General features: G+C 39.9%; 1 protein-coding gene across 2 annotated transcripts in view; it reads left to right on the top strand.

Annotated features, from left to right (window-relative positions):
* Positions 1 to 20,829, top strand: part of GRTP1 (growth hormone regulated TBC protein 1) — a 122,711-nt gene that overhangs the window by 19,706 nt on the left and 82,176 nt on the right. For both annotated transcript variants that reach the window (XM_073614550.1, XM_073614551.1), the window contains exon 4: positions 16,088 to 16,249. In XM_073614550.1, coding sequence (XP_073470651.1) covers positions 16,088 to 16,249 — 162 coding nt within the window. The remainder of the gene's footprint in view (positions 1 to 16,087; positions 16,250 to 20,829) is intronic.

Below are 20,829 nucleotides of genomic sequence, written 5' to 3'. Positions count from 1 at the left end.
ATGTTCACTACAATGAAAACATTTTCTCAGTCTTATATTTGCCTGCAGGAGACTCATTTAAATATACGTAAATTAAATTACTGGAAGCATGCATTATATAGTAGGCAATATCCCTGTACTTGCACTACATATTCTAGAGGTGTATCTATATTGATAGCAAATTAAGTTGATTTCTCCTGCAGACAGGTACAAACAAATACTAAATGTCGCTATATTTTCCTATTTTGTACAATGTATAGAAAATCATATGTGCTAGCTATACAGATAGATATCGATATCTCTATCCCCCATATTCCTCAGAGGTACTTAAAGAACTATTGACTTTTACTTCTGATAAAACGGATGTTCCTTGGTTAATAATAGGAGATTTCAATAATTGCCTTGACCTTTCCTTAGATAGATATAGTTTGGATATAGCTCCAGTAACTTCTGTATGCACTCCTTTTTTGCTGGATATATTCAGGAAATTGGCCTTATGGATGTCTGGAGAATGTTACATTCTAATGAGAGAGTGTCTTCTTGCTTCTCTAGCACCCATAGGACTTTATCTAGAATAGACCTGGCATTAGTTATATCTATGATGCTACCCGTGATATCTGAAGCTACATATACAGCTAGAGGATTGTCCAATCATTTCCCATTAGTTCTTAAGTTCGCTTTAAATTGAACTCAGGCCTGTACTTTATGGTAAGTCAATCCTTATTGGTTTGATCTTTTCCCTTCAAAACAAAGAAATGCTCAATATTTTGACCTATGGTACTGTTAATAAGCCTGCTGTATCTTCACAGATCTATTGGGATTCTTTAAAAGCTTATATGAGAGGTTTGTTTATTTCTCAAATCTCAAGGATCAAAAAAAGATCTAGGGCTTGGGAATGTTTAGTGACTGAAGATGTATTTAAAGGCCGAACTTGTATATATATAGCGAACCCTACTACAGAAACACAGCAGAAGTGGATACAAAAACAGATATATGCTGGTAAAAAAGCAGAACAGAAACGTTTTTTCCTTCAGCAACCTTTTTTTGAGGATGGGAAAAACACGGGTCATCTTTTGTCAGCAATTGTAAAATCCCAGAAACCAATGACATAAGTAGTAGAATTACAAATTTCTATAACTGAAATTGCGTGAACTACCTTGGAGATTTCATCTGTTTTATTTTTATAATAATCTGTAAAGTATCCTATAAGGAGACTGATTTGCAACTTTTTTTATTTTTTTGAATTCCATTACATTAGTAGAACTATCAGTGAGTGATAGGGAGATGTTGGATCAGCCTTTGCCATTAGAAGAACTTCAAATTGCCTCTGTTAATTTGCCTAGTAATAGAGCTCCAGGTGCAGATGGGTTACCGGGAGAGGTCCTATAAGGTTTATGGAGATGACTTGTTGCCTGAATTGCTGGAGGTCTTTAATAAAGCGTTGGAAAGTGGTTATCTCCCACCTTCTGTGAATGAAGCAATTATTAAAGTGTTGTTTAAAGCCTGATAAAACTCCTACCTAACCTGAAGCATATCATTCAATTACATTACTTTCTTAATTTACAGGTTCCGTCTGAAAACTTGGGTAATAGAGCTATACTGTCGCTTGATGCGGCAAAAGCTTTTGATAGCATAGAATGGGACTTTTTATGGCATTGTCTTGAAAAATTTGGTTTTGGACCTAAGTTTATAAGATGGATACAACTTCTTTATGCTGCCCCAGTGGCACAGGTGCAGGTAAATGGACATATATCGGCACCTTTTTTCACTGCAACGAGGAACAAGACAAGGATGCCCATTATCGCCTTTGTTGTTTGCTTTGGCCTTTGAACCTTTGGCTGCCTCTGTCCGTCAATCAAGAATATTATCGGGTTTCGTAGATCTATGGGAGAGGACAAGATTGCTTTATACGCTGATGATACGCTTTTATTTTTGGGAGATACTTTGTCTTAGTTGGAGGCAGTGATGTCTTTAATACATAAGGCTCCTTTTCGGGCTTTAATATAAATTGGGACAATTAAGTCAGTTCTTTTACCTGTGGACCCCCTGGTGATCAATCTGCCAAATTCTGCTCCTCTAATTGCTGTAGTCTCTCCATTTAAATATCAAGGGGTACACGTCACATCACAAGTGAGTACATATGTGGAGAGGATTTAAGCGGTTTGGGCAAGTGGGGAAAATCTTGAGTAAATTGCCTTTAACAGTAATGGGTAGAGCTAATCTGATAAAGATGATATGGATGCCACAATTATTATATTTGCTACATAGTTGCCCCATATGGCTACCACAGAAATTTTTAAAATAGATACCCTGTTTTAGAGATCTTATTTGGAGATATAAACATCCCCGGATTAAACTGGAAACTCTGCCTAAGGATGTAGGAGGTTTGGCATCCCAACTCCAGCAACTATATGGATGGAGTACTATAAATCATGAGGATCCCATAAACAAATTCTATTCTCTTATTTGCCGATAGATCCACTAGGGCAGTCAATAGTTGCTTACCACTTTTTATAATAAACGTAGATATCCTACATTCTATTTGAGACATAGGATCTGGACCACTGTTCAACAAGATACTCAGTATGAGGGATATACTCAATATATATATGGAATAATATACAAATGCCTGAAGTGGCGAAGCTAAAAATGTTGATTTGTGGAAAAAGTCTGGTATTAAGTTTCTTAGCCAACTTTATGATTTTATGTTTTTCAATCATGTGATAAACTGGCAGTGAAAACATCATTTGTCCAATGAATTATTTTTTCAATATTTACAGCTATGGCATGCTTTACAGAGCCAAGCAAAGACCTTTTTATTAAAATATAATCCTTCATCAATTCTAGCTTTGGCAGTAACTACAAGACATGCTAAACAGGGACTCATAGGAAATATATGTTCTTCTATACAAACCATAGTTAGAATCTATTCACAAGAGGGTAGTTTTGGACAGTTGCATAGGGATCCTTAGTGATGAGGAATGGGGGCAAGCTTTGAAAAAAGTATTTAAGGTATCCTTATCCTCCACACAGTGTTTGACTCAATTTATCATCCATAGAGCCCACTACTCCTTTTAAAAATGTACTCCTGGGGTAAAGCAACTACATCAAATTTGTCCAAGATGCACTACTGGTACAGGTACACTTATACATATACTGTGGCTATGTCCCAAATTGCATCGCTACTGGGAGCCTATATTTGATATTTTAAATTCTATGTGCGCTACACAAGTACAGCCTGATCCAAAAATAGCATTGCTAGGGATATTGGAAGATACCCTCCCAGTTGAAGTGCATGTGATGTGGTTGAGAACTATCCACCAATGATGGCTCAATGGATTAAAGCAATTAATCTTCATTTAAAGCGGGGGTCCACCTATCTATCGTTTTTTTTTTTTTTTTGGAGTTCATTCACAAACTTTTCTTCTCATGATTATCTACTCACATGTTCTGTGTATTAAGTCCGCCTGTGTCCGATTTCGTTGTAAAGAATAACTTATAAAATTCACTGAAGGCGGTTTCCATCTTCATTGTGGGCATTTGAAGCCCACAAGCATGTATTTCCTGGATGCGGTGAATGCTGTGCTCCCAGCATTCACCGAGATGTTGTGATGACGCTTTTGCACAATGCATGCTGGGAAGCCTGAGACTAGCTCCCAGGGGACTGTGGGAGGTCTGGGAGAGGCTAGAAACACGCCTACTCCCATGGGAGGAAAACCAGGAAGTGCTAAGAAGATTAGAAAAAAAAAGGTAATTACGGCGATTTAAATTTTTTTACACAGCATGTCAGCATCTAGGCAAGGAAGAGAATGCATAGAGATAATGTTCAAAATTTGGGTGGAACCCCGCTTTAAGACGGAGGAACTGACATATAAACATAGGAGATGTCCTAAAAAAAATTGTGAAGATCTGGCATTGGTGGTTAGTCTCCAATCTGCCTGAGCAATCAGTTGAGTATATTAATGATGATATGGAATATTAATAATGAGATAGAATCTTCGAGGGAAATAATTACATAATATATGTACCATCTGGGTAAAATGTGAAGGAGTGGATTGAAATAAGGTTTGATGAGCGCAAATAGGGAAGGGTGTAGTGTAGTATTTTTGTGTTTTTCTGTTTTGTTTTTTTGTTTTTTCTTTTGTATTGATGTTGGGTGGGGTTATGTGTTGGAAATGGTTATATGTGTTCTTTTGTTGTAAAATGTGAAATGTCAATATAAATTATTTGAGAGTGAATATTTCTGGGCTAGGTGCAAGGTGTTTGAAATTGTCCACCTTACAGGAAAGATGGTCTCTGCCAGTGGCATCGCTAGGGGGTGGCTTCTGGGGCTATAACCCAGAGTCTCTGCAGGGGTCCCCAACCACTGGGCCACGGCCTTCCTGCAGCCCGGCCACTAGTGTGGTGGGCCGCATGACAGAGCCGGAGAGCCAGCCGGTGGGCAGCACAGGGGAGCGGGTGGGTGGGCGAGAGAGCAGAGAGATGACATCATCTCTCACCACCCGCCCTGCATCACCGCTGTTCCACCCTCACTGTGCAGCTGTGGGCAGCAGAGAGATTACATCATCTCTCACTGCTCACACTGTCTCTGGGGATCCTGATGTAAGGGGCGGGGGGCTCTCTAGGGACCCTGATGTAATGTGTGTGTATGTATGTGTATATATATGATGTGTGTATATATATATATATATATATATATATATATATATATATATATATATATATATATATATATATATATATAATAAATTATACAGACACACACAGTCAGGTCCATAAATATTGGGACATCGACACAATTCTAATCTTTTTGGCTCTATACACTACCACAATGGATTTGAAATTAAACTGCAGACTTTCCGCTTTAATTTGAGGGTATTTACATCCAAATCAGGTGAACGGTGTAGGAATTACAACAGTTTGTATATGTGCCTCCCACTTTTTAAGGGACCAAAAGTAATGATACAATTGGCTGCTCAGCTGTTCCATGGCCAGGTGTGTGTTCCCTCATTATTCCATTTACAAGGAGCAGATAAAAGGTCCAGAGTTAATTTCAAGTGTGCTATTTGCATTTAAAAACTGTTGCTGTCAACTCTCATTTTGAGATCCAAAGAGCTGTCACTATCAGTGAAGCAAGCCATCATTGGGCTGAAAAAACATTAGGTGTGGCCAAATCAACTGTTTGGAACATCCTTTAAAAAAAAAGAGCGCATAGGTGAGCTCAGAAACACCAAAAGACCACGGAAGACAACTGTGGCGGATGACCGAAGATATCTTTCCCAGGTGAAGAAAACACCCTTCACAACAGTTGGCCAGATCAAGAACACTCTCCAGGAGGTAGGTGTATGTGTGTCAAAGTCAATAATCAAGAGAAGACTTCACCAGAGTAAATACAGAGTGTTCACCGCAAGATGTAAACCATTGGTGAGCCTCAAACAGGAAGGCCAGATTAGAGTTTGCCAAACAACATCTAAAAAAGCCTTCACAGTTCTGGAACAACATCCTATGGACAGATGAGATCAAGATCAACTTGTACCAGAGTGATGGGAAGAGAAGAGTATGGAGAAGGAAAGGAACTGCTCATGATGCAAAGAATACCACCTCATCAGTGAAGCATGGTGGTGGTAGTGTCATGGCGTGGGCATGTACGGCTGCCAATGGAACTGGTTCTCTTGTATTTATTGATGATGTGACTGCTGACAAAAGCACCAGGATGAATTCTGAAGTGTTTTGGGCAATATTATCTGCTCATATTCAGCAAAATGCTTCAGAACTCATTGGACGGCGCTTCACAGTGCAGATGAACAATGACCCGAAGCATACTGCGAAAGCAACCAAAGAGTTTTTTAAGGGAAAGAAGTGGAATGTTATGCAGTGGCCAAGTCAATCACCTGACCTGAATCCGATTGAGCATGCATTTCACTTGCTGAAAAAGAAACTGAAGGGAAAATGCCCCAAGAACAAGCAGGAACTGAAGACAGTTGCAGTAGAGGCCTGGCAGAGCATCACCAGGGATGAAACCCAACATCTGGTGATGTCTATGCGTTCCAGACTTCAGGCTGTAATTGACTGCAAAGGATCTGCAACCAAGTATTATTAAAAAGTGAAAGTTTAGATGATTGTTAATCTGTCCCCTTACTTTTGGTCCCTTAAAAAGTGGGAGGCACATATACAACTGTTGTAATTCCTACACCGTTCACCTGATTTGGATGTAAATATCCTCAAATTAAAGCTGAAAGTCTGCAGTTAAAGCACATCTTGTGTCCATTGTGGTGGTGTATAGAGCCAAAAAGATTAGAATTGTGTCAATGTCCCAATATTTATGGACCTGACTGTATATGTGTGTGTATATATCTCTATCATCTCTATCTCTACCTCTATCATCTCTATCTCTATCATATATATGTATGTGGGGCCATTTTTCAGAGAATATGAATGATAACACAAAAACTTTTCTTTCACTCATGGTTAGTGTTTGGCTGAAGTCATTTATTATCAATCGAATGTGCTTACTCTTTTTAAATCGTAATCACGACAGAAACTACCCAAATGACCCTGATCAAAAGTTTACATACCCCAGTTTTTAATACTGTGTATTGCCCCCTTTAATATCAATGACAGCTTGAAGTCTTTTGTGGTATTTGTGGATTAGGCTCTTTATCTTCTCAGATGGTAAAGCTGCCCATTCCTCTTGGCAAAAAGCCTCCAGTTCCTGTAAATTCTTGGGCTGTCTTGCATGAACTGCACATTTGAGATCTCCCCAAAGTGTGTGAATGTCCAAGTACGTCCCATGCGCAGCTTCCTGGCTGATGAATGAAAATGTTCCTCCAGTATTTTTTAATTCAATCTTGTTTTATTGAGAAAAGAAGAATGTACAGTAAACAGTTAAGTCATTCAATAACACAAAAATAGAAATAGACATCATTGCAATACTGGTAACATATCGTCTCATGGTTTAGACAATTTGTGAGCTTTGATTTTAGTTTGGTATATAAGCCTGTATAGCTATATCGTCTAATCTGACTTATTAAGGGTAGGTGAGCACCCTTATCCACTCAACGACTGGCGTCCACCTAACACAAACAAGCTAGGGTTTTTGTTGCTGTGCTAAACGCATTCTCTGAGGAGGAAGCTCTGTGTGTGCCACACTATCGGTCTGATGAGACTAGAGATTATGATTCAGGTGATCGTGTAGCATTGCAACATCTAGAGGGAAAGGAAAAGAGAAGAGTGGGGATAGAGGGGACAAGGAAGTAAGGAATACAGATATTAAGCGAAAGACATTCCACTCTGGTTACACAGTTGCGTTGGTGGAATCCTCTGTAGCCCATGTCCTCCAGTATTTTTTGATGACATATTGCATTCATCTTGCCATCAATTTTGACCAAATTTCCTGTGCATTTTGTAGCTCACACATCCCCAAAACATAAGCGATCCACCTCCGTGTTTCACAGTAAGAATGGTGCACCTTTTCATCATAGGCCTTGTTGACTCCTCTCCAAAGGAAGCGTTTCTGGTTGTGGCCAAAAAGCTAAATTTTGGTCTCTTCACTCCAAATGACTTTGTGCCAGAAGGTTTGAGGCTTGTATATATGCTGTTTTGGCGTATTGTAAGCGGGATACTTTGTGGCATTTGCGTAGTAATGGCTTTCTTCTGGTGACTCGACCATGCAGCCCATCTTTCTTCGAATGCCTCCTTATTGTGCATCTTGAAACAGCCACACTACATGTTTTCAGAGAGTCCTGTATTTCACCTGAAGTTATTTGTGGGTTTTTCTTTGTATCCCAAACAATTTTCCTGGCAGTTGTGGCTGAAATCTTTGTGGGTCTACCAGACCGTGGTTTGGTTTTAACAGAACCCCTCATTTTCCACTTCTTGATCAGAGTTTGATCACTGATGATTGGCATTCTCAATTTCTTGGATATCATTTTTTTTTTTTTTTTTTAATATCCCTTTCCTGTTTTTATACAGTTCAACTACCTTTTCCCGCAGATCCTTTACCAATTCTTTTGCTTTCCCCATGACTCAGAATCCAGAAACATCAGTGCAGCACTGGATGAAAGATGCAAGGGTCTGTCAGGAAACTCATTGACCTTTTTATACACACACACACACACACTAATTACAAGCAAACAGATCACAGGTGAGGATGGTTACTTTTAATAGCCATTCAAACCCCTTTGTGTCATCTTGTGTGCATGTTATCAGGCCAAAATCACCAGGGTATGTAAACTTTTGATCAGGATCATTTGGGTAGTTTATGTTATGTTTTTAAAAAGAGTAAACACAGTTGATAATAAATTGCTTCAGCCAAACACTAACCATGAGTGAAAAAAGTTTTTGCGTTATCATTCCTATTCTCTGAAAAGTGGCCAAGAAATCATAAACTCTGCCAGGATATGTAAACTTATGAGCACATTTGTGTGTGTGTGTGTGTGTGTGTGTATGTATGTATGTATGTATGTATGTATATATATATATATATATATATATATATATGTATGTATATATATGTATATATATATATATATATGTATATGTGTGTGTGTGTATATATATATATATATATATATATATATATATATATATATATATAAATATACATTTTTTTTTTAATTATTACACACACGTATTTTACATACATGTGTATGCCGGCCTAAGCATATGACTTTTTTTACTTTGCTGCTGTGGGCTCTAGCCCAAGATCTTTTGTAGACCTAGCAATGCCTCTGGTCTCTGCTATGCCTGGCTGCTTGATAAGCGAACCTCAAATTCTGTATGTTCACATTAGGTTTCTAAAATGTGTCTAAATCCAAAACTTTTTTTTTTGTGTTTGATAGAGTGGTGAAGGGTTAGAACATTCAGGGCTTTTATTCAGCTGGAACGTGGTGGAAATCCGACAGCCCTCTCCTTTTGCAGCCTGTCACTTAACAGTAGAACAAGTTTTCTATGCTGCTCACTTCTTCCACCAACTTATGTGTGCTAGCACTGGCACCCAGGGCATGTGCCACACCTATTCTCTGAGGAAAAATGAGCCCCGAGAACCTTTTTATTGTGGTTTTTTTTTTTTTTTTTTTTTTTTTTTTTTTTTTTTTTTTTTTATTGCTGCCTGTGTCCTCATAGGGGGATTCCCCCTCTCTATTTGTTCTGGTGACCACTGTGACACAGTCATTGTAACTGAAAGTGAAGGAAAATCCCAAATTTTAAGTTGTCGTCAAAAAAGGAATAGAAGGTTGTGTTTACAGGACAGGAAGTGAAGAAAAGTTTCTCCAGTGGCATACAGATCGCAGTATAATTGATATGTGTTTAACTTTTATCTACTTTATTCAAAGTAGAAAAAAAGGTATTGTCTCGCGATATTTAAGCACTGGGCAAGGTGTCACAGGGTACTGCCAACCACCTTCACCTTAGATAAAGGCTATCGTTTTTGATTGGATCAAATGGCGGTCACATATTGTAGTACACATAGACTCTGCTGACTGACTACTCTCTGAGGCTACAATAAATCCGGTTATGAAACCTCACCGTTCTTTCACTTGAGAAACAATGCTGAAATGACCTGGCAGCCAGAAAAACAGGCTTAGCAGCAGTAGACAGCCCCCCGTGCAGCATGTGACATTTGCAGTGTTCAAAGTGTTTGTCGCTTGTTTCAGATAAAGATATAATGGCTCTTTTTTTCTTTCCACACCTCAATTTATGTAATTGTTGTTTCAGCATGAGCAGAATACTAAAATGGTCTGTGCAGGCCAGAACTGGGAGAACAAGCAAAGAATTTAGTGGGACTCTCCTCTGCTTCTTCCATCCCTTTTATCCATCCACAGCAGTGCTTGCAGCCTGCTTGAGGCAGAGAGATCCAAGCAAAGTTCCTCCCAGTAGTGCTTACCTCCTCAGGTGCCGCTGGTGATGATGGGTCCTCTGTTCTGCCATGACTCCCTAAACTGCTCAGTCCTCATTGACATACCTGGTTATAGACTGAAGGCTGCTCACACCTGTGGCAATTAAAGTGGTTGTAAACCCTTACATACATCCAGTGAAGTGACTGGCCTCAGATGATACACATAGATGAAACAAATCCTCCTACATAAGTTGTACCTGTTTATCTATAGTTATCTCTTCTCTGCATCAGTTCAAACCTACACGGGGCATGCATAGGATGTAGAAAAATGGAGTGTTACAAAAATGTAACGTGCGTGATGAGCAGAGTATGCCATAAAAGAATTTGTGATGACACAGGAATTGGGGGGAGGGGGGAGATGAAAAAATGTTTTGTTTTTTTTTAGTTTTTTACATTTCCTTTTGATTTTTATGCAATTTATGGTATTAACAAGCTTTTTGTTTTAGGTCCCTTTCACACGAGGCGGGCTCCGTTTTTACGGAGCCCGCCTCGGTCCGCCGACTCAGCGGGAGATCAGTCCGTTGATCTCCGCTGAGCCGGCGGATGACAGGTCCCTCTCTGCTCACTGAGCGGGGAGGGGCTTGTCAGGCGCCGCTGCCGCCTATGGAGGGATCGGACGAAAACGGACAGCGTGTCCGTTTTCGTCAGATTTCACCCGATCCGATCCGCCAGCGACGGATCTGGACGTAGAGCCATACGTCTGCTTTTAGCGGATCGGACGGGGTCGGATGTCAGCGGACATGTCTCCGCTGACATCCGACGCTCCATAGGCTAACATGGATCGCCCGTTCAGGTCCGCCATCAAAACTGACAGGCGGACCTGAACGGTCCGATCGTGTGAAAGGGGCCTTAAGGTGATCCTATACATAACAAAGAACAATAGTAAAAGTGTTTCCCTAAATTTTCAGAAAATAGTGGGTAAAGAAGTACTATTTCAGCAACTAATGCAGTGAAACAGTGAACACCAAGACCCCTTTCACACTGGGGCCGCGGCCGTGATACTGCTAACACATTGTAATTCTAACAGGCTGACCTACCACTAACAGTATGACATCTCGCTTGTTAAAAAAAAAAAAAGATATCAAGAAATATCGGTCTCAGTGACTCGGTGATCACAGCGCGCTCGGCGCGTGCACAGGGAGGCAGGGAATTCAGGTCCGCGATGTGGCCGTCATTCGGCCATAGCGTGGATGTGAAGTGGTTAAAAAACTCTTTGGTTGCTTTTGCAGTATGCTTCGGGTCATTATCCATCTGCATTGTGAAGCGCCGTCCAATGAGTTCTGAAGCATTTAGCTGAATATAAGCAGATAATATTGCCCAAAACACTTCAGAATTCATCCTGCTGCTTTTGTCAGCAGTCACATCATCAATAAATACAAGAGAACCAGTTCCATTGGCAGCCATTCATGCCACGCCATGACACTACCACCACCATGCTTCACTGATGAGGTGGTATGCTTTGGATCATGAGCAGTTCCTTTACTTCTCCATACTCTTCTCTTCCCATCACTCTGGTACAAGTTGATCTTAGTCTCATCTGTCCATAGGCTGTTATTCCAGAACTGTGAAGGCTTTTTTAGATGTTGTTTGGCAAACTCTAATCTGGCCTTCCTGTTTGAGGCTCACCAATGGTTTACATCTTGTGGTGAACCCTCTGTATTCACTCTGGTGAAGTCTTCTCTTGATTGTTGACTTTGACACACATACACCTACCTCCTGAAGAGTGTTCTTGATCTGGCCAACCGGTGCGTTCTTTCTTTTTAAGGATGTTCCAAACAGTTGATTTGGCCACACTTAATGTTTTTGCTATCTCTCCGATGGTTTTTTTTTTTTTCAGCCTAATGATGGCTTGCTTCACTGATAGTGACAGCTCTTTGGATCTCATATTGAGAGTTGACAGCAACAGATTCCAAATGCAAATAGCACACTTGAAATGAACTCTGGACCTTTTATCTGCTCCTTGTAAATGGGATAATGAGGGAATAACACACACACATTGTTAATCTGTCCCATTACTTTTGGTCCCTTAAAAAGTGGGAGGCACATTTACAAACTGTTGTAATTCCTACACTGTTCACCTGATTTGCATGTAATTACCCTCAAATTAAAGCTGAAAGTCTGCAGTTAAAGAACATCTTGTTTGTTTCATTTCAAATCCATTGTGGTGGTGTATAGAGCCAAAAAGATTAGAATTGTCAATGTCCCAATATTTATGGACATATAGATCTATATCTATATAGCTCTGTCAGATTGGATGGAGAGTGTCTGTGAACAGCAATTTTCAAGTCTTGCAACAGATTCTCAATTGAATTTACGTCTGGACTTTGACTGGGCCATTGTAACACATGAATGTGCTTTGATCTAAACCATTCCATTGTAGCTCTGGCTGTATGTTTAGGGTCGTTGTCCTGCTGGAAGGTGAACCTCTGCCCCAGTCTCAAGTCTTTTGTAGACTCTAACAGGTTTTATTCTAAGATTGCCCTGTATTTGGCCCCATCCATCTTCCCATCAGCTCTGAAAATCTTCCCTGTCCCTGCTGAAGAAAAGCACCCCCCGCAACTTGATGCCACCACCATGTTTCATGGTGGGGATGGTGTGTTTAGGGTGATATGCAGTGTTAGTTTTCCGCCGCACATAGCATTTTGCTTTTAAGCCAAAAAGTAAAATTGTGGTCTTATCTGACCAGAGCACCTTCTTCAACATGTTTGCAGTGTCCCCCACATAGCTTCTCACAAACTGCAAATGGGGTTTGTTATGGCTTTCTTCTTGCCACTCTTTCATAAAGGCCAGATTTGTGGAGTGCACGACTAATAGTTGTCCTGTGGACAGATTCTCCCACCTGAGCTGTCAATCTCTGCAGCTTCTTCAGTCACCATGGATCTCTTTGGTGCTTCTCTGATTAATGCTCTCTATGCCCAGCCTGTCAGTTTAGGTGGACAGTCATGTCTTGGCACGTTTGCAGTTGTGCCATACTCTTTCCATTTTCGGATGATGGATTGAACAGTGCTCTGAGATGTTAAAAGCTTGGGATATTTATTTTTAGAACCTAACCCTGCTTTAAACTTCTTCACAACTTTATCCCTGACCTTTCTGGTGTGTTCCTTGGCCTTCAGGATGTGGTTTGTTCATTAAGGTTCTCTAACAAACCTCTGATGGCTTCACAGAACAGCTGTATTATTACTGAGATTAAATTACACACAGGTGGACTCTATTTACTAATTAGGTGATTTATGAAGGCAATTGGTTCCACTAGATTTTAGTTAGGGGTATCAGAGTAAAAGGGCCTGAATACAATTGCACACCCCACATTTTGTAAAAAAAAAAAATTAAAACTATTTATCATTTTCCTCCACTTTGTGTTGGTCTATCAAATAAAATCCCAATAAAATACATTTACGTTTTTGGTTGTAACATGACAAAATGATGAAAATTTCAAGGCATATGAATACTTTTTGAAGGCACCGTAACATTTATAGTATGGTTATATAACCTTTTGTAATGTTTGTATAATACATTGAGGGTTCAGTGGCGCTGATATTAATGCTTATGAGGTCAATGTTGCAGGCCACAGAGGCTACAGTAACCTGGGACTGACAAGGATAGAATCACTCCAGCAGCTTTTATGACATTTGTGGAAGCGACGTCACTTTTTAGACTGGAGTGCATCTCTGCCAGCCATTCCCAGGTAACTGGGAAGCGTTTAAAGTCTTAAAGCCAGAACAAACTGCTAAATTCACTGTTGTAATACATATATGAGAGCTGTTCTACTTGCTATAGGATTTGTATTTCTGTCTTCCAATCCTGAGACTAACACATCAGACTGCAAAGATTGGAGACCAGACTTTTCTCTAATGCACTTAAGTAATATACCTAGATCTTGTTCCCCTTCCACAGCTTGTAATTGGACAGAGAAACAGCAGATTAAGGAGCTCTCTCACGCTGCTCTTTTCCTGTCCAGCATGTTCCTTGAGCACTGTAGCACATCTGGCACATTTTGCTCCAGTTACCACCCCATTAAAAGGATAAGTTTACTTAAAAAAAAAAAAAATGCATTTATTATTTTATTTTTTTGCAGGTAAAAAAATGTGCTTTTTTTTTTTTTTTGGGCTCCTGCGAACGTGTCAGTGTATCTGTGTGCCGTACATCCCATACGGGCAATCAGAGACCCTGACAGGAAGAATCGGTGCACTTCCACGGCGCTCCACAGCACCGTGGTACTTTATTGAGAACTACAAGCCGACATCCGCAAAGGAATTGGGGACTTGTAGTTAATTCATACACAGAGCTCTGTGAATGAATGATGTGGCTATGTGGGATTGGGTGGAACATGTAACATGTTCCCAAAGGTAATCTTATCATTTAAGCTCTTCTGTATAAGAATTTACAAGAGGCTGATATTACATTTTGGTACTTTTATTTAGTTGCTTTAAGAAAAAAAACACTGTGGGCCCATTTGCACTGGCAAGTTACATTCATGCATATTGCAGTGCCTTTCTGACTGCCATCCAACACCCTATAATAGTAGTGGGTAATGCAGGAATCGCAATGAAAATACCATGTGTTATAGCGTGCTGCGTTTAAAAAAAAATGGTACATATCAATTTTTGTTCAGGTGTGCTGCCAACTCATTCCCAATCAATAGCTGCGTTAAGGTGAAATACTGCATTTTACTTTAATGGGCACCCAATGATTCGTAATGAATACATACGTGCACTAATTGGCATTTTCTATATTCACCTAGAGTTCAACCTTTAGGTATATTTTTTTATACAGTACATTTAAATCGGAACCACTAAACAACCAATATATGTCAGAGGCCCCCCTGCCCAACTCTTGGGATTGAAGGGGGGGGGGGGCAAGTTACAAAATGGTGAGGCTATCCTGAACAAAGAAAGATCTTGACAGAAAAATCTTTACTAATGCTGTATTTCTGATTACAACCCCAATTCCAAAACTGTTAACATTTTGTAAAATCAGCATAAATCAGAATGCAATGATTTGCAAATCTCATAAACCCACGTTGTATTCACAAAAGATAATAGAAAACCTATAAAATGTTCAAACTGAGAAAAGGTACCATTTTAAGGAAAAAAATTTGAGGTAATTTTGAAATCGATGGCAGCAACATGCCTCAGAAAAGTTGGGACAGGGCAACAAAAAGTTGGCAAAGTAAGTGGTACTAATGAGGAAGAGCTGAAAGAACGTTTTGCAACTAAATGGGTAAATTAGAAACAGGTCAGTAACATGATTGGGTAAATGAAAAAAAAAAATTTTTTTAAAAATCATAAAAACTCTCACTTTTTGTATTTTTTTTGCATGCTGCATTCCCCTGAATCTCATGTTTTATATTGTTTTTGTCCCATGTTTCTTTGTGCTGCTCAAGCTGAGATCCAGAGGGTGACAGCTAGCCCCTTATTCCAGAAAGCGCTCTGGCACACATTTTCTGTGCGCACATAATATGCCACATGGCTACAAATTGGGAGAGGTCGGAGTTGGTTTTCCAGCATGTTTAGGCTTAAAATGTTTTAGCCAAAAGCTATTGTTTCTGTATGTACATCCTGAGCTGACGTTCCAGGGTGTCATCCATATGCACAGAAATGTATTTGATTTAACAAGGGTGGTGCCTACAAGGATGCCTAAATTCAGGGTTTTGTTAGAACACCTATAAGTTTCTCTTTAATAATGCGAGAAACAGAAAATCATTTAAGATAGATATACACAAACTGGAAAAATCAACACAACGTTCAGAAACCAGTAAATGTTGATTTTGGGCCAAACAACAAGCTAAGTAACATATTCTTTCATTGACATAAATATGAAGGGCTAATAAAAGGTTGGGTGCCAGCTGCCGTTTACTAGTTGCATTTGCTAACATGGCTATTGGAATTTGACCAGCCCTAAATAACCTAAATATGAAAAGATGTTTAGACAATCAGTCTGAGTAGAAAGTATTCCTTTGGGATTATCAGAATATGTGGATTATAAATTTAGAAAATGGATTGCATGTCCCAGAGGATACAAGAAATATATGGAAAGATAAGGATCTGTTTTTTAATTTGGCTTATTAGGTACCTTTTTGAGGCTGAGCGCTGTATACATCAATAATGCATAAACAGAAGATCAGCAGGGATTACTAATACCTGTGACATTTGTCTTGCTGTATTACCAGTGATTTGCAGAAAAGCCCCTTAAAGTCTTTCCTTGTTCTTTCAGTAAAGAGATATATTAGGAAAGGCATTCCTAATGAACATCGCTGTCACGTGTGGATGTTCGTGAGTGGAGCACAGGCCCGAATGGAGAAGAACTCAGGATACTATCACAATGTATTAGTAGAGGGAAAGAAGAATGCAAAGCTTGTGGATGCTGTCATTACAGGTAACATAATGATGTTAGTGGTCTACCTCCCTTTTCCAGCTTTAGTGTTGGGGAAAAAAAAGAAAATGAGAATAGTCGGTGGCCGTATTGACCAAACAGTTATTCATTTTCCTTTAAAATCAAAGAACCTGATTAAAGTGGTGTTCCACCCTAAAAAAAAAAAAAAAAAAATGTATGAATGTGCCTAAAAAAAAATAATAAAATACATTTGGAAATTTTTTTTTTTTTTTTAAACTTACCTCTAAATGCCTGTTGCTAGGGGGTCCCTCGTAGTCTGCCTCTTTCAGTGCCTGGGCTGGTGACATCACTTCCCCTTGGCACAGGAAGGGCTCAGCTCTGCTCCCTCCCTCTTGTCAATCCTCTGGGACCCATTACAGGTCCCAGATGACTGAGCGGCCAATCACGGCGCGCGGCGCCGCTCGCGCATGCGCAGTGGGTGTCCGGCTGTGATGCCGCAGCCCGGCGCCCACAGTTGCAATACCGGTGCCGCCAAACGGAGGGGGAGATGAGCGGGGCTTCGATCCCCCGCATCGCTGGACCCTGGACAGGTAAGTGTCTAATTAAAAGTCAGCAGCTGCAGTATTTGTTGCTGCTGACTTTTAATTTTTGTTTTTTTTAAATGGGAACCCCACTTTAACCGCTTCAGATCCGGGCCATTGCCAAATGACGGCAACAGCGCGGATCTACATTGCCGGGAAGACATCTATTGATGTTGTCCCGTGCACAAGCGGCCTCCGCGCCCCCTGCAGGGCGCGCGCGGCACGCTCGGTGATCAGCGAGTCTATGAGACTCGCCTGATCACAGATCAGAGTAAGGGGTCGGTCCCGACCCCTTACCACATGATCAGCTGTCAGCCAATGACAGCTGATCATGTGATGTAAACAGAGCCGGTAATCGTCTATTTTTCCTCCTCGCGCTGACAGCGTGAGGAAGAAAAAAAAAAAACGATCACGGCTATCTTCTGTGACAGCAATAGGCAGCAGTGCCACCTACCAGTGCCCACCAGTGTCACCCATCAGTGCCCACAGTGCCACCCATCAGTGCCACCCATCAGCACCCACATCAGTGCAACAACAGTGCTGCACATCAGTGTCACCTACCAGTGCCCATCAGTGCCCCCCATCAGTGGTACCTATCAGTGCCCATCAGTGCCACCTATCCATGTCACCCATCCGTGACACCCATCAGCGCCCATCAGTGCCGCCTTAACTGTGCCGATCAGTGCCGCCTTAACTGTGCCTATCAGTGCCGCCTTATCTGTGCCTATCCGTGCCCATCAGTGCAGCCTATCAGTACCCACCAGTGCCGACTCATCAGCGCATATCAATGAAGGAGAAAAATTACCTGTTTGCAAAATTTTATAACAAACTATTGAACATGATTTTTTATTTTTTTTTCAAAAATGTCCATCTTTTTTTTGTTTAGCAAAAAATAAAAACCCCAGCTGTGATTAAATACCACCAAAAGAAAGCTCTATTTGTGGGAAAAAAATGATAAAAATTTCAGTTGGGTACAGTGTTGTATGACCGTGCAATTGTCATTCAAAGTGCGTCAGCGCTGAAAGCTGAAAATTGCTCTGGGCAGGAGGGGGGTTTAAGTGCCCAGTAAGCAAGTGGTTAAGGGAGATGTTTCCATTTGCATCCAGTCATATGAAGTTCTTCTGTCCAGTCTAATGAATTTACTTTGAAATATTTTTTTTTATTCTTAAATTCTAACAAGCCTGAGATTACTTGAGATTTGCAAAATTTGAGGTACATTTACAAACAGGGAACAGCTTGGATATTTTCTTGCACACATGATTAAATAACATCACCAAAGTCTGAATCATGCATTAATTCAGACCTTTTTTTCCCAAGCAGCATCTCCTATGCTTGTTTTAATGAATTTTTACAAAAGAAAAATACATAAAAATGCTACACCAGCTTGCTTGAACCCAACCTACATATTGGTAAGGATATGTTGGAACCTAGTCGTGGTAATTACCAATTGACATATTGGTTGAAGTATGTTGGAATCTACATAATTATTTTGGACCCCCCACCCCCCCTCTAACCCACATATTTATGGAAGTCTGTTGGAGCCCAACAACCTTCATATTGGTTTCAGTACTGTATGTTGGAACCCACCAACCTACATATGATTAAAATATGGTGGATCCCACTATTCTACATATTGATTGAAGTATGTTGGAACCTACTAACCTACATATTGGTTGGTTAGTTGGGCTATAGATATATGAGGTTTTGATAAGACTAGCTTCAACTGTCCTGTTTTTTTGGGAGTAAGTACACCTTAAAGCGTAACTTCATTTTTATCAAAAAGTGTGAACTGTATACACTGCAGATATATCACATATCCTTCCTTTCTGTTTCCTAAAAAAAATAACATTTGTTTTTTTCATGTTCTTTTTTACATTGATTTGCATATAGGAAGGCCTACTCTTAATATCATCACCAGAGCAATCTCCATGTTGAAAAGCTGCAGTGTTTGTATCTCTTTATTGGTGGTCAAGCCATAGACTACTTACGGAAAATAAAATTGCTAACACAGAGGATGCCTGGAATTTGGCTTGTAGCTCAGTGCAGACTTATGAGAAAAGCAGTAAGCTAATCAAACAAGTACAATCATATTTTCTCTGAGCATTCTGTACACCAGTAATGTACAGAACACATCAGATTGCCATATTGCAAAGTAGAAATGTTTGAATTTATGTTGACAGGTTTGGATAACTGCAGTTATCCAAAGTGAAACTAAATAGGTTGTTTAATAACATTGAATTACAAATGGCATTATGCATGAAAATGTACCAAAAAATTCTAGCTGCCCATAGAAACCAGTTAGAATCTGTTTAACTTTCAACTCTGGACTGCAGTAACTGCGGTTGTAGACTGACTTGTCACATTTTTCATTCACAGGCCCAGAATGCCTTGTGTAGCAATAATAATAAAAATCATAAATCGGATTTTAACTAATCTGACCAGAGTAAAAGTTTAACTGCCATAGACTTGAACATCAAGACAACGCCACAGTGTATATTGTAACCAATGCACTTCAAAAGAGTCTTGTTAGACAGCAATACTTTGCTAATGGTAATTGAACATAGCTGGTAATATTTACTACAGCTTTAGTAGTTTAAAGTTTTGCTAAATTTGTTTAGAAAACTAAGCACTTATAGTTGGATTAAAAAAAAAAAAAAAACTATAACAAGTACTATTTGTGGTGCTTTCATCACAAGTCAAAATGCCTCTGAATGTTAATATCTATTTTTACCCTAAAGGAGATTTACTAAAAAAAGAGGAAAAGCTAAGGCCACAGGAACCTGATGCATAATGTCAATGTGAATCACAATTCAGAAAAGCTTTTAGAGCCATCTAAGGACAAAATAATATAGCAGGCATCACTAAATGGCAGACTGTGGTCCAGACCTGGACCAAGTGAAAGTTTTTTTTATTTGGACTGCCAGCCAGTCCCCAGCAACCAATGATGCCCTCTTCATGCCCTGCCTCCCAGCCCCCCCCCACTCCCCCCACCCCGCAGCATTTTAGAATAGGTGTACTCTGGTGGGGACACTTGGTGTAATGGGGCACTCTGATGGGAACACTTTTTGTAGGGACCTTAATGCTTAATTTTTGATGGACATTACATGACTGCATGCAGGCCTGGACTGAGACAAAAAATAGGCCTGGGCATTTTCGATGAGCAGCCCATTTTATTAAAAAAAATTTTTTTTTAAACAAAATTATCCTGTTTTTGTTGCTAAAAAATTACTTAGAACCCCCAAACATGATATATTTTAAAGCAGAGGCCCTAGAAAATTGGTGGATTTTGCAATTTTTTTTATATGTCACACGTTATTTGAGCAGCTGTATTTGAAATTCAGTTTTTCGGTAAAAAAAATATACTTTTATGAATTTTAGTGCAAAAAAACACATACTTAACCCAATTTTTACATAGATATATATAGATATCTAATATAGTTACGCCGAGTAAATAGATGACAAACCTGTCACGCCCATGCAACAGTGACAAACTATGTCAATTTTACTATCTATAGTTGACACTTTAAAAGCCTTTACAGTTTACCACTTTTGATTTTTACAGAAAAGGTCTGCTAGAATTACTGCTGTTCTGACATTTGCAATACCTCACATGTGTGGGACAATCGCTGTTTATGTGCGTGCAAGACCGACGCTTGCCTTCGCCTATGCACACAAGCACAGCGGAGCTTTAAATTTTTTTTTTTACATTGTCACTGTAAAAAAATATTGTCTTTTAGCACAAAACATCCCTTGTGACAACAGTAGGCCTGTGACAGGTACTCTTTTTATAGAGAGATCTGAGGCCTGTAAGACCCCAAATCCCTCCTCTGTCCTAAAAGCATTCAATCGCACCAACAGAGGTGTGATTGAATGCCTTTATTTAAAAAAAAAAATGGCACCATGAATTTCCGAGTAAACCGCAAGTGATGTCAGGTCACTGCTTCCAGATTACTGTTTAGCACAGCCAAACAAATCCGATCCGGTCTTTGTTTGGCTTTGTGACTGATTCAATCGATTGGAACTCCTGGTGGCACAGGAGGT

This window comes from Aquarana catesbeiana, linkage group LG02, assembly GCF_042186555.1.
Source record: "Aquarana catesbeiana isolate 2022-GZ linkage group LG02, ASM4218655v1, whole genome shotgun sequence".
In the NCBI taxonomy this organism is placed as follows: domain Eukaryota; kingdom Metazoa; phylum Chordata; class Amphibia; order Anura; family Ranidae; genus Aquarana; species Aquarana catesbeiana.
Note: the sequence above shows the minus strand (reverse complement) of the source record. Positions and strands in the feature narration are given on the sequence as shown.